Source organism: Phyllosticta citribraziliensis (genome assembly GCF_038025025.1).
Source record: "Phyllosticta citribraziliensis strain CPC 17464 chromosome Unknown J3D65scaffold_4, whole genome shotgun sequence".
NCBI lineage: Eukaryota > Fungi > Ascomycota > Dothideomycetes > Botryosphaeriales > Phyllostictaceae > Phyllosticta > Phyllosticta citribraziliensis.
Window position 1 is genome coordinate 578,437 of NW_027117341.1, and position 15,062 is coordinate 593,498.

General features: G+C 55.1%; 6 protein-coding genes across 6 annotated transcripts; 2 read left to right on the top strand and 4 right to left on the bottom strand.

The window, feature by feature from the left end:
• The first annotated feature begins 982 nt into the window (after window positions 1-982).
• J3D65DRAFT_280554 (uncharacterized protein) lies at window positions 983-2,026 on the top strand. The gene has a single exon (XM_066795062.1). The coding sequence runs from the start codon at window positions 1,167-1,169 to the stop codon at window positions 1,905-1,907; it is 741 nt and encodes a 246-aa protein (XP_066656723.1). The 5' UTR covers window positions 983-1,166; the 3' UTR covers window positions 1,908-2,026.
• A 306-nt stretch (window positions 2,027-2,332) lies between these two features.
• Window positions 2,333-4,729, bottom strand: J3D65DRAFT_618683 (cytochrome P450). Its single transcript, XM_066799671.1, has 3 exons — window positions 4,214-4,729; window positions 3,662-4,155; window positions 2,333-3,610 (listed from the first exon to the last, which is right to left on the bottom strand). Exons 1-3 carry the CDS (start codon window positions 4,304-4,306, stop codon window positions 2,422-2,424), a joined length of 1,776 nt encoding a protein of 591 aa, XP_066656724.1. The 5' UTR covers window positions 4,307-4,729; the 3' UTR covers window positions 2,333-2,421.
• A 1,256-nt stretch (window positions 4,730-5,985) lies between these two features.
• On the bottom strand, window positions 5,986-6,646 carry J3D65DRAFT_657066 (uncharacterized protein; the record flags this gene model as incomplete). The annotated part of the gene is made up of 3 exons (XM_066802512.1): window positions 5,986-6,165; window positions 6,226-6,382; window positions 6,443-6,646. 3 exons carry the CDS (start codon window positions 6,644-6,646, stop codon window positions 6,110-6,112), a joined length of 417 nt encoding a protein of 138 aa, XP_066656725.1. The 3' UTR covers window positions 5,986-6,109.
• Window positions 6,647-8,007: 1,361 nt separating this feature from the next.
• On the bottom strand, window positions 8,008-8,854 carry J3D65DRAFT_618689 (uncharacterized protein). The gene has a single exon (XM_066799672.1). The coding sequence runs from the start codon at window positions 8,722-8,724 to the stop codon at window positions 8,107-8,109; it is 618 nt and encodes a 205-aa protein (XP_066656726.1). The 5' UTR covers window positions 8,725-8,854; the 3' UTR covers window positions 8,008-8,106.
• A 525-nt stretch (window positions 8,855-9,379) lies between these two features.
• On the bottom strand, window positions 9,380-11,210 carry J3D65DRAFT_618694 (uncharacterized protein). The gene is made up of 2 exons (XM_066799673.1): window positions 10,124-11,210; window positions 9,380-10,026 (listed from the first exon to the last, which is right to left on the bottom strand). Exons 1-2 carry the CDS (start codon window positions 11,091-11,093, stop codon window positions 9,608-9,610), a joined length of 1,389 nt encoding a protein of 462 aa, XP_066656727.1. The 5' UTR covers window positions 11,094-11,210; the 3' UTR covers window positions 9,380-9,607.
• A 116-nt stretch (window positions 11,211-11,326) lies between these two features.
• On the top strand, window positions 11,327-15,051 carry J3D65DRAFT_618698 (chromosome transmission fidelity protein 18). Its single transcript, XM_066799674.1, has 3 exons — window positions 11,327-11,646; window positions 11,695-13,632; window positions 13,682-15,051. The coding sequence occupies exons 1-3, from the start codon at window positions 11,403-11,405 to the stop codon at window positions 14,764-14,766; spliced, it is 3,267 nt and encodes a 1,088-aa protein (XP_066656728.1). The 5' UTR covers window positions 11,327-11,402; the 3' UTR covers window positions 14,767-15,051.
• The last annotated feature ends 11 nt before the right edge of the window (window positions 15,052-15,062 follow it).

Genomic DNA, 15,062 nt, shown 5'->3' on the forward strand with positions numbered 1-15,062 from the left:
CACTTCGCCTGACTCCAGTTGCCAGAGCTCCAAGTACTGGCAAGTTTTGGGTTCAAAGCGACTCGCATCGTTGAGGTACTCATCAAATCGGGGATCACACAGAGAAGCCCTCAGGACAGAGTCTCGTGGGTATTTGGCGCCAGAGCTCTGTGAAAGACGCTTGGCCGTCGGGTCGTTTCCAGGTAACATGGTGCTCCGAGCTCAAAATCAGGAACAATGAGAGAGAAAAACAAACGCCACAAGGCCAGAGAGTACGGACAGTATATAAACACGGGCAGGGCGGTATCACCTCTCTAGTTTCCTTTGATGCAGCCGCGTCCGATGTAGACGGCCAATGGCATGGCAGGCTGGAAACAGGACCCTGCGCAGGAACCGGCCACTCAAACGATAGCATTGAGACATGGTGACAGGGATGTCGGACGATCCAAAGGCTTGCGCAGGGTAAAGATATTCACGGGGCGAGGATGCGTTGATAGCAAGCGGCAGCGAAAGGCTGGGGAGGATGCGGAGCCGCGCGCGGTTCGAAACGACCTGGGCAAACGGGCGCTGGGGATCCAGGACAAACGACTTTGTAGCCACCGACGAGGTCGACGGGGACAACGACAAAAGCAAAGCGCGCATGTGCGAGATTGATTGAAGGCCGGCAAAAGCAGCCAACCGTCAGCTTATCGGCATGTGGAGTCGACCCGAACAGGCAGCAGAAGTGGACCTGATATTGAGACTGCATCAGGCCGTGGTTGAGCTGCAGTCGATTTCGTGGTTGAGGTCGCACGGCAACAGCGGCGCGTCACGATGGATGGCCGACGCGGACAAGGCGGCCAGCCACCCAGCCACACCCGCGCGGGACGATGGACGGGAGAGGGAGAGGGAAGGTTGTGGTGTTGTTGATGGTTGTTTTGTTTGCTGCTGACTCACCCGCTTTGCCGACCGCGGCGTCTCCCATCGTCCGACGACGACGCGTTGTGCACCCCCGCCGCCTCCACCCACCTCCACTCGCCCTCGTCTTCCATTACCCGTGTACTGTACAACCCCGTCGCCAAGTCACTCCATGCAGCCTCGCCATTGCTTGTCGTCGTAGTTAACTTCTTCGTCGCCTCTGTAATTGTCGCCCGACCTCTCGTCATTGCCTCACGCTTTCCTACCACAGTACCAAACACGCAATCAACATGTTAACATACAGAGGCTCTCGGATTCTCAGAGTCTTTGTGTATCTTCCGCCTTTGGCCATTGGCTGGTACGCCAGAGATGCAACTCGTCGGTTCAAGCAACTGGAACAACAGTATCCTTCGCTCGACCCAGACGACACCAACTCCACCACCGCGCTCACAACGCCCTTTTTCTGGAATCACCAATACTACTTTCATACCCCACACATTGACATTTTTTCCGCCAAGGTTCCTGCCAGGGCTCTCCAGAGAGCATCTGGTGACAGCGACGCCAAGTCCTTCGAAGAAGCCTGGGCCCGGAAATTTCTCTCGTCCCCAGTCCTGCGTGCCGAGTCGCGACTCTTTGGTCTCGGTTCTCCCGGTGACTGTGGTGAGGACGGTATGCCCCAAGGCCGGGCTCTTCTCAACGGCCTCTTCATTGTAGTGCGTGCCCCGGAGACACACGCGCCAGTGCTGTTGCGCTGGGACATGGCCCCTGGTGTCGTTGGTTTCTTTCGCACCATGGCGACCCAGCTGGGGTACCCTTGGCGCATGATGAGCGGTGGCCGGCACGAGCTCAGTGTGGGCGAGGTTGATGCTGATGGTATGGTCGAGGTGCGCTTCTCCAGTGCCCATGATTATGAGTGGCTGCCAGGAGAAGGAAACGAACAAAAGACAATTCCTAATTGGGTTCTCCGACTACACAGAACCTATGCAAGATGGTTGTTGGACGAGAGAGTTAGAGAGCTTTCAAACTCATGAAAGTCATGAAATGGAGAATTGTTCAACCAAGATCTGCCCACCAATGTTCAAGGGTTGCGGGGAACCCGGCAGTGGTTGCGCAAACAACAACTGACCCCAAAATTCTGGACCTTGGGACGCCCCTGATGCCTGGACACCGCGCGAACGTTTGAAATGTCCCGCATTGTGGCTTGGATAGCGAAAGGAAAAAGGTCGGCAGCCTTAGTGGCGGATTTTCCTGGCCTCCAGGATTTCTTGCATGACGCCCCTAGTCCCAAATCATCAGAGTACCTGCATTGGCGCTGGAAAGGAGCCGCAGATCTTAAGATGGGGTTCCCCGTCCATCTCACAAGTTACCTCTGGTTGCTTACCAGTGCAACGTGTGTCAAGGGCACATCGTCAGATTTTGACCCAATAGGCAACTCGAGGTAAGGCGCAACACATTTGTCTCGACGATCTCTCCGAATCCCTCATCACTAATTGTGGCCGCTTAATCTGTTGACGCTCTACAGGGACTCCGTTCCATCTCGCTTGCTCACTGTCTTTCCACGACCTTAACTGGCAATCCTCCCGACACTTTTGCAGTGAACCCGTATTTGGCGTAGGCCGGCGCACCGATCCACTTATACTTGTCCATCAACGCCTTTTCCTCGCTACCTTCTTCGAGCTCATAGCACGATGTAACATCGAACTGGCGCATCATCAGCGCAAGCACAATCTTCATCTCCACTACCGCCAGCTCCTGTCCGATACATGCCCTAGGCCCTACCTCAAACGGGCGCCAGGCATGTGGATGCGAGCGCTCTGGGGACGGTAGCGGGTCATTTCCGTCGCTTTCCAGTTCTGCAGAACCTCCGCCGCTATTTGGCCTTTTCAACCACCTCTCTGGCCGAAAAGCATGCGGGTCAGGGAAGTACCGCGGGTCACGATGAGGTCCAAAATGAACCATGCTCAACATGCACCCAGCCGTAGGAAACTCTTGGCCCGTCTCCGGATCTACCAGCACGGTTCTATCGCCTTCTCGCCAAGCGTCAGTAGAGGGCGACGTCGATGAGGCGTCAATGCCAGGTCCGGTTACTAGTCCGGCGAACAAGCCCTTACTGCGTGGCCCGGCGCTCTGCCGCAGCGTTCCCGCCGCCGGATACAAGCGCAGCACTTCTTTGACCACGGCTGTCGTGACAGGCATCTCGTTGAGGAGATGTGGACGCGCTGCCAGTGCCGCTGCCGCCGGATCGCCTGGATCCGGACCAAGAACAGCGGCGTGCTCAGCCCGTAACTGGTCACACCAGCGCGGGTGCTGCGATAGCGTGTACAGACCGTGGCAGAGGGTGGTGGAGGTAGTGTCATGGCCGGCAAAAAGAAACAGACGGGTCTGCGAGCTCAAGGCCTCCAAATGAGACGGATCGAGGGACGCCGTTTTACCATCGACAGGCGAGGACACCGCGTCCAGCGCAAGGTCAATGACGTACTTGGTGCGCGATTTGGCCTGGGCGTCCGGGTCTTGCTGCTGTTGGCGCGCGTGCCATCGGTTCAGCACCATCTGTTGGACGATCTTGGCCATGATTGCTTGGTTGTTCCTGATCTTGCGCCAGTGGAACGGATTCTGGCGGCGAGCCCATTTTTTCAGCCCTTGCGAGCGCGAGATCTGCGACATGAGGTCCAGTTGATCCCTGAGAAGGGCCGTAAAATCCGCACCTTGTGCTTGAGCCGACATGGAGTCGCCGCTGCTCTCGAGATCAGAGTCAAGTCGAGAAAGAGCCGCAATACAGACTTACAGGACAACGTGCCCAATCACCTGGACCGTCAGGTCTGTTGTCAATTGCTCCATCTGGAAAACCTCGCCCCTCGCTGCCCGCTCACGCAGATTGGCGCAAAACCGCTGCGTCTCGCGCACAATCGTTGGGACGTGCGTCAGCATATTCGAAGCCGAGAACCCAGGGTTGAACAAAGAGCGCCAGTGCTTCCACAGCTCGCCCTCCATGACCAGCAAGTGCTGATCGCCCATAAAGGGCGCAAACGTGTCTCGAAGGTTGCCCCATTTCTCCAAGCTGGGCCGCACGGCAATCTGGTCGCCGACCTGCGGATCCAAGATGATGAGCCATGGGTCAGTGAAGGGCCAGAAGTCGACGTAAAAGACGCGGCCCAGCTTAAAGCGCTGCTGGAGATAGTAGCCGTACGTTGCGGGGTGGATTCCTGGCGGCAACTCCTTGAGAGTCGAAAAGACGGCGGGTATGTGACCGAAGAGAAGCGAGTGGCCTGGTGGACCGGGCTGCAAAGGCTTGTGAGCGAGGTCTTGGGAAAAAACGACAAGGGGTTGTGGGCCGTACCAGGCTTCGGAAATATAGACGATGCTGGATGGTGCGGAACACGAAAATCGCCACGAGCCCCAGCGCCAACAACAGCAACAATGAAAGAATCATGGTATCCGTCAAGCACCGCCTGCGTGGATAGTTGCTCGATTCACTGCTAAACCAGGTCCTCGGGGTACGAGTGCCGCACTTGGAAACAGTTAGCGACGGCGAAGGGGGAAAGTTGCACTAAAAGAAAGCGGCAGGATCTCGTCCAAGTTACTCGTGTGTACCGTCAAGGTTTCGGACAGCCGGACGCGTGAAAGTCCCGATTCGACCGGTACATTTGCGGTTCGTGTGTTCTCTGAACGACATAGCGAAGAGGGGTAGGTGTTATTGGCCAAGCATTCGAGGAGGCTTAAACTCCCGCCGTGCAGCTCAGAGAGTAGGGTTGATGCCAGATCCGATCCAGCTCGGGTAGATCTTCCCGCTGTTGTTTGCGGGGTTGGAGATGTTGTCTACGTTCTGCTTAACTTACTCATCAGAAAATGGTCCATCTTCAGTTGATGGTTGACAGAGTGGAACATGAGGCTCTTTTTGTACAATGGCGCAAGTCTCACTTCAGCCATCTACGTCGTCCAAACCTAGCGTTTAACAGTGCTGGCCTTGCGAAGAAAAGGACTTCAGTCACTCCTCATCGTCACTTTCTTTTCTTTTCGACTGCAACATCAGAGTTTCAATGGCGTCGCCAAGTGATGACACAAGGCTTTTGCACACTGCTTATTGCGCGATTTGGTCCACGCAGTCAACGCCTCGAAGTCTATCGTGACGCCAGAACCTGAAGCTTTCGCAAAATCCACTCACGACCGGATGCACCTACGACGCAACAACGCCCTTCGAACAGACACTCAAACAAACAACCACAGCCGAAACCCGAACAAGCAACCAATCAGGCAGAGCAGTACCATCGTCATCACCACCACTACAACACAACCACAACAAAACCCCACTCCCTCCTCACCAATGCGACGTACAATCTTGGCAAGCCAGCCAATGAAGTGGCCACTCCATCACGCCATCCCGCACAATTGCTGCGTCGTCCGTCGGCAACGCGACGTTTGAAGTTGGCGCCAGGCCAATCAGAGGCGCTCCTTGGCTGCTTTCGGTCGCATGGCGGCTGAGCTGCGGCTGGTGGGAGCTTTGGTCAGGGATACGTGGGGTGCGGGAACTCACGGAACGAGCCTATGCCAACTTTGCTTGCAGCCTCGCGACTCGGTTTTGACAGCTTGTGATGCAAAACTCTTCGCCCAAGCTTTTGCTTGGTTGAGGGAGTTTGTCCTCGGTCCTTACGGGCGTCTGGAAACATCGACGGACTCGGGCCCGCGGCTACCGATAGTAGGCGCCACGACATCTCTTTGTTTCCCGCTGTAACTTTACACTCATACGGCACCATTCATCCGTCATGTCGCCCATCAAATGAAAAGTGATGAAATTGGCTACCGGCTGCACTGACGCCGTTTCTCCAGAATAGCCTCGCCTGAAAGATCAAGGAAACCCCGCAAAAGACAAATATCCTCCCTCTAACGGACTGATGCGTGCAGCGGCCAATACCCATCACCAGTGCGAATACCTCCGACTCGGCATCTGATTTGTGAGACCCAGTCACTGCTTGGTTCTCTCGCCGTAATTCTTGGTCACTCTGGACCCTGGGAGCTTCTGGCCGTGGTTTCGAAGTCAATGGAATTTGTCAAATTTCACAGGCTTCGAGTGGGTGACGCGTGCCTCTTCGTCTTGTCTTGACCACGACAATTTCTGGACAGGAGCTAGGTCAAAGTGTTAAGAAATTGATCTGGCATCGTTGGATATATTGTAAACCCTTCCCGGTAACTTTCGTTCAACTTCTATTCATACAGCTCTCCAAGTACTCGAACAAGTTTAACCCCAGCTCCGATCAAGTCGAAACGTGACAGCCCATCCTACTTTGTCAAGCTCTGGAACCACGTTAGCCGTCCGTCAAAGCCAACAGAACACAAAAAGATGGAACGCAGTACCTGAGCGGCGACGCGCTTGCTTCTGCAGGCGCAACGAGGCGTAAGCAAAACCGAAAGCCAGCACCACGCCGACAAACGAAACGACCAGCTCCGCAATGCTCAAGCTGTCGCCAAAGGAGAGGGGTTGCGGGATGGGCGTCATGGCGTTTGAGTGGAGCTACGACAGAAAGTCAGCAAGGCCTGTCTGCCCCTGGGATGGTCCCACAACGCCACTTACCAAGTATCCGGGAAGGAGGACGCAAGTTTGCATGCAATGTGCACGGTGATACCAGACTGGAGAATTGGCGGCGCCACAACCGTCTTTGGCGTCGAAGGGGCGAGGCAGGGGCGTATTTAAGTCGGCAGACAGGCAGAAAACTGGCACTCCATGGCCCGGGATCCTGACCTCATGCATCCAGAGGCTCATCCCAATTCCTTCCATCTTTCCACTCCATCACATCGCTGACTTGGAGGCCCCGCGGCTCAGTCCTAACCATGTCTCTGTCTTGCTTGCTTTTGCGCAGGATGCCAAACGCACCGAATCACTTCGTCCATCGCACCAAGGCAGTGCGCCACGTCGACGCCAAGCGAGCGAAAGCACGCAGTGAGCGAGGGCGTGTCCAATCAGCTGGTTGAAGCGGCCGTGAAGTGAGAGGCAATACGGGGGAAGTGATCTGGGGCGCGTCTTACGTGCAGGTCGGTTGTGGCTGAATGGCTTTTGCCGCATCACTCGCGCTGCGTCTCTTGTCTCCTTGATGTCGCTAACCGTGGCCTCGTCCTCAAAGAAGACAGGAACCAAAACTTGCCACTGCCTTGCTGTAGGATCTGGAACCCTGGACAGGGTTGCTGTCGGCTGAAGTGATTTCAGGCCTCCTGATGTGCACGAAGCCGGTGATTTGTAGAAAGCTGCCCAACAGCGCCCAGTACGAATTTCTCTCACTGCTGGGAACATGATTAGTCTGGAATTGCGGATAACCAAGGCAGCCACCTCCCTCGTTCAGGTCGAGGGGCCCCTGAGACGAGCGGTCAGCCAGAACGACAGCGGACTTGCTTACGAATCTGTCTTTGAGTACCCGAAGCTACTGCCTCTGCAACATTCAATAACAATTGCTTTTCTCTTGCGATACGAGCTGCATCTTTCCGCAAACCATTCAGATCACTATCATCGACGATAGGGGCGAGGTTTTGAGCCAACAGCAAGTACTGGGGGGTATCTATTTATATACGATAGACTGCGACGCGTGATGGGTTCGGTATAAGGTAGAAATATGGAGGTAAAATAATTATGCTTGATCAGTGAAACCTGGATTGTCATTCTTCTTTTCTCGCTGGCAAGAGACATCGCGTCGTCTGTCGCTTGATGCATACTTCATCTCAAAATCCTGATCAGAGCAGCTAGGGTAGATCTGCCCCAAAACTCTTTTCAACATGAGATCAAGTATACAGCGGAGAGAAAAGACACAAGGGTGATACTACACTGATACTAAACACAAACTTACCAATCCTTCAAGTCTGCTGGGCGCAGCCCAAGCTGGAAGATTTTTCTTACCTTCATACTTTACCTTAATTACCCCTCAGAGATACAATTTCGGCTTAGCAAACCCAGCCTTCTTCGACCGACTAAACGCTGTGATCGATACGGCGTGCTCCGGCGCCCCGTCCGCGCCGACGACGACAGTCAGCGGCGCCGTGCGGACGGGCTCGTTGAGCATGCCATTCATCCAAAACGGGTTGCCCTGACGGTCGCGCACCCAAGTGCCAGACGCACGGCGGCGGTCCGGCGACGCGACGAGGCCGGGCGCCAGAGTCGAAGATGCAGAGGCCTTCCTACCAACACGGCGGCGGAGAGCGAGAGAAAGGGTGGCAGCGCGGCGCAGTGCTGTCCTGGCGACGCTCAAGGTTTCAGTGCGGCCGTTCGGCAGCACGAGGTGCTTGGTGCGCAGACGCAGACGGCTGCTGCCGCCGCGCGACATGACGTAGCGGGTTGAGTTGCACGTCGGGGACAGCGTGTCGAGCGAGGGGATGAACTCGATGGGACTGACGATGCGCAGCGAGACGGGGCTGTTGCTGGCGGCGACGACTTTGCGGATTTCGTGCTGTGAGGGGAGCGGTGCGGCGAGCAGGTGCTCCTCGTTTGGCAGCAATTCGTCTGGGTGCGTTCCTGGTGCCGAATCGGCGGCAGATGGGGGAGCGATGATGCGGATTTTGGGGCCAACGCGCTTCTTCTTGGGGCGTGTCTGAGACCGGCCACGTTCGGTGGTGGCGTTGGACACGGGGCGAGATGGCTTGTTGGTGGGTAGAGGCTCTTGCGTCTTTGCGGCCTGCGCCACACTGCTGCTGTAGCTGTAGCTGTAGGAATCGTAGTAGTCGTCGTCCTTGTTGGACTTGAAGCTCTTCCAGAGAGGCTTGGAGATGTAGAGAACCATGTTGACGAAGAGTTTTAAGATCGTTAGAATCGAAACAGATGAGACGGAGTAGGCCACTTAGATACCAGATCAAGTTTTTCTGGCCACCAAACATGTGCGGACAGAAGCAGTTTATGAAATTGACGTGCCAGACAATCCATTGCTGTGTGCATCAAGATAACCTCACTCATTGTCTTCAACAATGTAGGCTTTGACGTCCGGACAAGGACCATGACGTAGTTTTGACAGCTTTGTTACTTTGAACAGCATGCAGAGACAAAGAGACTTGGGCAAGAATAACAGAAAAGCGTTAACAGACATTGTCTTCGTTCAGTCGACGGGGGTAGAAAAGACAAAGAGAGCCTGCTTGGCACCAGCAGATCTTTGTACTTGCTTTCTGCGATGGATATCTTCACCTTTTCAAAAATTTGCGCTTGCCGCTTCGTTTCTTCGCCATTCTGGCCGAAAGCTGATCAAGATGGTGAAGTAAAGCAATGTCAATCATCTTTTCCCCTCTGGTAACGATTGACGGATAGGAAACGAAGAGGTCGTCCGGAAGTAGTGCTGCAGAGCTGGAGTGTTTTGGAGATGACACGTGGTGATGCAAGTCTTTCGTGTACCTGCGTCCTAACGTTGAAAAGGGCGTAAAAGACACGATTCTAGATCATGGTTAACTTTGTGTTTTTCCAACGCCTTCGGTAGGCGTCAATACCGAATCCTTTCTTGTAATGTTAGCACTTTCACTTGACTTAGGAAACGATGTTTAAGTTGCCAAAGGTTGCAGTAAATATGTAAAGCTAGCGTATGTGAGAAAGGAGTAAACGAGGCGTGATGCTGTGCTGTTACTCGGTTCCATGCAGTCGTTTCCCGTCACTCATCAATGTCCGTGACAAATATTTTGTTCAGGGCTTCTTTTTTCGCCAAAAGGGCCACAATAGACGGGCTTTCCAGTCCCTTTTCTTTTTGATTATACCACGCCTATTGGGCTTCTCTCGGCTTCAAAAATCCCCCTCTGATAGGGCATGTCTTGGAATGGCATCGCTGCGCTTCCTAAGCTTCGGTGGCTGGCGTTTCGGGCTTCCTCCGCCAGGAGACTCCAGTCCGACATGGTGCTGCCCACGCTCGCCGCTGCCGGACTTTGCTGTGGGTGGAGTAGCGGGATATGCCCCGGGGCCTCGTCGGGATGGTCCGCCGCTGTCGCCAAGGTGCTCGTCCCCGTATCCGTCGTCCTGATCACCGTTGAGACCTTCGTGGGCATCGTCCCCCTCAACCTTTTGCGAAGACTTGGCGGGCTGACTGGCGCCGAAGTTGGCGGAGGTGGATCTGGGGAGGGGGGTCTCAAACGGAGTCTCCGGCGGGGTTGAAGGAGGGGACGGGGGCGAGAGCGGCCGGAAACGATGTTTCTTGAGGCCAGTGCCTGAGCTATGGTTATTCATTTGTTACCCTCATTGCGATTATGTCCAAATCAAGGAAATAAGGGAGTGATTAGAGTTCAATGAACGAATTCTATTCACCTTTGCCCTTGGTGCGGTTGTGGCAATCAATCCCACCTTCATGGTCGTGGTACTCGCATTCGTCCCCCGATGTGGGATCAGTGAAGAGCTGACCACCGGTGCCCGATTTGATGGCATTGACGAGATCAACAGCAAAGTCTGGGTTGCTGTCGAAGCATGCGCGGTAGTCCTCGGCGTCCTTGTCGTTGTCGGGGTCCATGAGCTGTCTGGCGGCAATTCGTGTCACCAGGGTCCGAAAGGGCGACCCTTCTGGACTTTCGCGGTAGATTTCGTTGATTTCGTCGGCGTCAGGGACCAGTCGTGCCTGATTCAGGCCTTTGCGATACTGGTCAATGGCCATGTTTTTGAGCTCGGGCATGTCGAATCGTTCGCAGAGCAAGTAAAGCTTGTGACAGGCCACAGCATACTCAAACTTTTTTCCCGCGTCGGATATGCTGCTCACATCTTCGAGTTTGCCTTGATACAGCCACTTGACGAGCAGTTCAAAACCCTTGGGATCGTCTTCGACCAACTCCAGTTTGTTGCTCGTCTTGTTCTTGGTCGACTCATTCGTCTGCAGCTCGGAAGCAAGGTATTCGGAATGGTAACACAGGACATTGCGGTGGAGAGCCCAGTGTCTCTTTTCCTCTCCAGTGCCAACGTAGACGTCTATCAGGGGACCGGAGAGAAGCCTGGCACGCACATTCTTAGCATGCGCTTGTACGCGCAAACGGTGAGAGTGGATGCGGTAGGGAAGCGGACGCCGGGCTTGCGCTTGCGCATCTTGAGGGCCAAGGTTGACTGGGTCGGAAGGAAAGATGGGATGAGGCAGCGGCTCGGGCTGTACGTACTCGGCGAAAGATTTTGCAGAGGTGTCGCCAACGTTTGCGGCGGTCGAAGCCATGATGCGAAGTCTGCGGCGCTGCCGGCGGAGGTGCGGGTAGGCGAAGTCGCGGACAAAGGTTACGTGGGAGCTGTCGCGCCAGTGCATGCGACTGGTTTTATAACCCAACTTGTCGAAATAGCGTGGGCATTCAGGCCGCAGCGTCGAGGGCGCATTGCGGTGTAGTGTCTTGGACTTGCGATAGCTCGAGGTTTGAGGTCAGCAAGTCCGGGTGGCGGCTGGGGTGGAGTAACAAGAAGCAGGTTAGACGGCGCTTGACGTCTGGCGCCTGATTGGTCGGCTCGCTTGCGCCCTCATCCACGCAATCTACGCGTCGACGCGCTCAACCCAAACGCGTCCCCGACAACAACCTCCGCGCTGCCTGACTCGATTGACTGCCATGCCAACCCTTCTCCAATGAGTTTCTCGGACCTGGACGATTTGCCAACATCCTTTGATCCCGCTCTGCACCTCCATTCCGAAGGCCGCGCCGCTGTCGACGACCCAGCGCTGCCCACCAGCTCCTACTCGGACGAATTAGAAGCCCTCGCCCTCCAGACCAAGGAGACGATTGCAGCCAAGACCGAGCAGGGAATCGTCATCCAACACCGAGCCTGGAAGCTGCCCGAGGTTTTTCGTAGCGAAGAGGACCACTTGCTCGGTGATTGCTTTCGTTCGGCCCGTGGAAAGTCGGTCTAACACGGCGTAGAAACCCCTATAAAGAGACAGCGCATTCTCCAGGACCACTCAATTGGGATCGCGTGTAGCTCAAGTCCACCTTACGCTCCGCCTTCGTCGCCCCCGACCCTCCAAATGCCCTTGCAATCTTCGCCCGTACACTATCCTCGGAGTTCGTCTCCAGTGGTGGACACCCCAAGAAAGAGAAGAAGGGTCGATGGCGAGAGAGATCCCCTGCATGACGTATCAGCCAACAAGGAAAACAAGAAGCGCGGTCCATTTCTTGACGAGGACTCGGACGACGAGGAAGACTATGCAACCATCAAAGCCGCACATGGAAAGCGCAAGGCCACGGTGGATCCCGTTCCCCCGGTAGCTGTCACATCAGAATTCTCAACAGAGCTTCCCACTGTCCAAGATGGAGGACCTATAGACGCAGACGACGGATACCTGGATGTCGATGTTCCATTGGGGGAAGCTGCAACTCAACCAACGTTGTCTCAAGCGACGAGCAAAGCGCCAATTACTATCAAAACGTGCTCCGGTAAATCGATGTACATCGCCGAGCGACGAAAGGCTGCAGCGGTTCCGTTCGAGCAACTCATAGGCCAGCGATCGTCCGCAAAAGAAGGGAGAGCGCGAAAAAGCTACTATGGCATCGACATCCATGCTCTGATGGACGAGGCTGCGCAGCAGACCGAACAGGAAGCTTTGCGCCGAGAACACATGGATACTGATGCGCCACGACAGTCGATAGAGGCATCTCCAAAGGGCAAGAAGAATCGCCACTTGATGTGGACAGAAAAGTATCGCGCGCGAAAATTCACTGATTTGGTCGGCGACGAGCGCACGCACCGTTCAGTCCTGAAGTGGCTCAAGGCATGGGATCCAATCGTCTTCCCTGGTTCTAGTCGTCCAAAGCCAAGGGCGGCCAAGGCACACGAGAATATGGAGGATGAACATACTCATCGCAAGATTATGCTCCTGACAGGACCTCCAGGACTTGGAAAAACAACTTTGGCCCATGTTTGCGCGCGACAGGCTGGATATGAGGTACAAGAAATCAACGCTAGTGATGAGAGAAGCAGGGATGTTGTACGGAATCGCATCAAGGACATGGTGGGTACGGAGAACGTAAGAGGAATCAACACCAAAACCTCTGCTGGCGAAACTGTGAGAAAAGCCGGCAAACCTGTGTGTGTCGTTGTCGATGAAGTCGACGGCGTAGTCGGCGGAAGTGGAGGAGGATCCGAAGGAGGCTTTATCAAAGCCTTGATCGACCTCGTCCATCTAGACCAGAAAAACTCGGCGCCCAAAACCGTGGAGAGCACAACCACTAGGCGGAAAAAGGGAGACAAGTTCCGTCTTTTGCGCCCGATGATTCTGATTTGCAACGATCTTTATCACCCTTCGCTGCGAGCGCTTCGTCAGTCATCAATCGCGGAAATCATACACATCCGCAAACCTCCCATCAACATGGTTGTGCCACGTCTGCACGCCATTTTTGAGCGCGAAGGTGTACCGGCCGACACTGATGGAGTACGAAGACTATGCGAGGCCACCTGGGGCGTCAGCAGTCGCAAAGAAGGCGGAAGTAACTCTACTGGCGAGGGCGATGTTCGTGGTGTCATGGTCGTTGGCGAATGGGTTGCAAGAAAGCTTTTGGCCGAGACTTCCGGCAGCAAGCGGCTGACCCGAAAATGGATTGAAGAAAACATCATCAATGACCTTTCTCACGGAGGTGGTGCGGCCAGGGGTCTAGGCCGAGGTGGCGCCAAAGAGGTGGTTGAGCGGGTATTTAAGGACGGAGCTGGATTTCCAAAATCTGCAGCTCTAGTCCACGCCCAGTCAGCCAGTATTGAAAACAGTGGATCTGCCATTGGTGTTGCAGAGTCGACCAAGCGATATGCCATGAGCAGGCTTCGTGAGATGGTTGACACTGCAGGAGAGACCGATCGCATAGTCACAGGTATGCTGGCTTTCCTTGGGAGATTTGAAAACGCTGCTGACTTCAACAGAATGTTTCACGACTTTTCCTGACCAACCATTCCAAGATGATGGGTTGCTCAGCAAGCCTACAAATGCCTACACCTGGCTCCATTTCCATGATACCATTTCCAGCGCTCTCTACTCAGGCCAAGAGTGGGAACTCACTCCATATCTCTCCAGTCCAGTACTTGCTTTCCACAGCCTCTTTGCGTCGTCCATTCGTCCCTCCATGGCAGCCGTCACGGCCTTGAATAGAGGCAAAGATGGTTCCGACGCGTCTGAGCCGCTACCATTCACTGGCCCATCGGCACCATATCAAGTTTCGGAACTCACACGAGCCAACCAAGCTGCCTTGGCGGCAGTCCAATCAAACCTCAGCATCAACCTGTCTCGCATGTACCGCTCGAGCGCCGACATCTCCACCGAGCTAATCCCCTACCTTTTGCGAATGCTTTCCCCGGACGTCAAGCCCGTCATCATCAACACGGCATCAGCCGCCGACAAATCCAAATCAGCCCCCACAGCCTCCGTCCGCAAAGCGTCAGAGAAGGAACTTGTTCGTCGCGCTGTCAACGCCATGTCTGCAACAGGCGTGCGCTTCGAAAAGAGCCGCGTCGACTTTGCCGATCCCCGCCAGGGCAACGGCGGCTGGGTGTACCGCATGGAGCCACCATTGGACGCCTTCGCCCGCTTCGAAACCATGACCGTCACGCGCGCTGCGAGCGACGAAAAGGTGCGCTACGGCGTGCGGCAGATTCTCGACGCGGAGCTGAAGCGCGAAGCGGCGCGTCTCGAATTCGAGGCGCGCAAGAGATGGGGCGGCGTCGTCGACGACGTAGCCGACGACGTCGGAAGAATGGGTGTCGATGATGCGTCGGCGGCGGCGCAGGCTATTGCCAAAAAGGTCGTGGTGAAGAAGGACTTTTTTGGCCGCGTCGTTGTTAAGGAGGTGCCTGTCGTGCCGGCCGGCGAAGAGGGCGAGGCTGAGTTGAAGCGGAGACGGAAGAAGGAGGAGGCCAACGAGGCGGGCCGCGTGTGGATTAGCTACCACGAGGGCTTTTCGAATGCGGTCAGGAAGCCTATCACGCTGGCTGAGCTCTTGGGTGGTCTGTAACTTGGCCCTGAGGTTGTGATCTGTCATCTCATAGATTCAAGAGCATTCAGGATTTTTCCCGAAGTGTCCAGACTTTTTCTTTTCACATTCATGTGGGACATTCGTCTGTGAGAAACTACCGCCCTCCAACAGCCGATAGAGCAATTTATCACACCTGGCTATCTGCACTACTACTCCGCCTTGAGCACCCGGTTGTCTTCCGTTATCTCTCTTTCCATCTGTGTCAAGTCACAAGACGTCGAGTTTCAGCTCACTCGAAACAAAGCTACGTAGCCGAAGCGGCCTTACATGCAAAG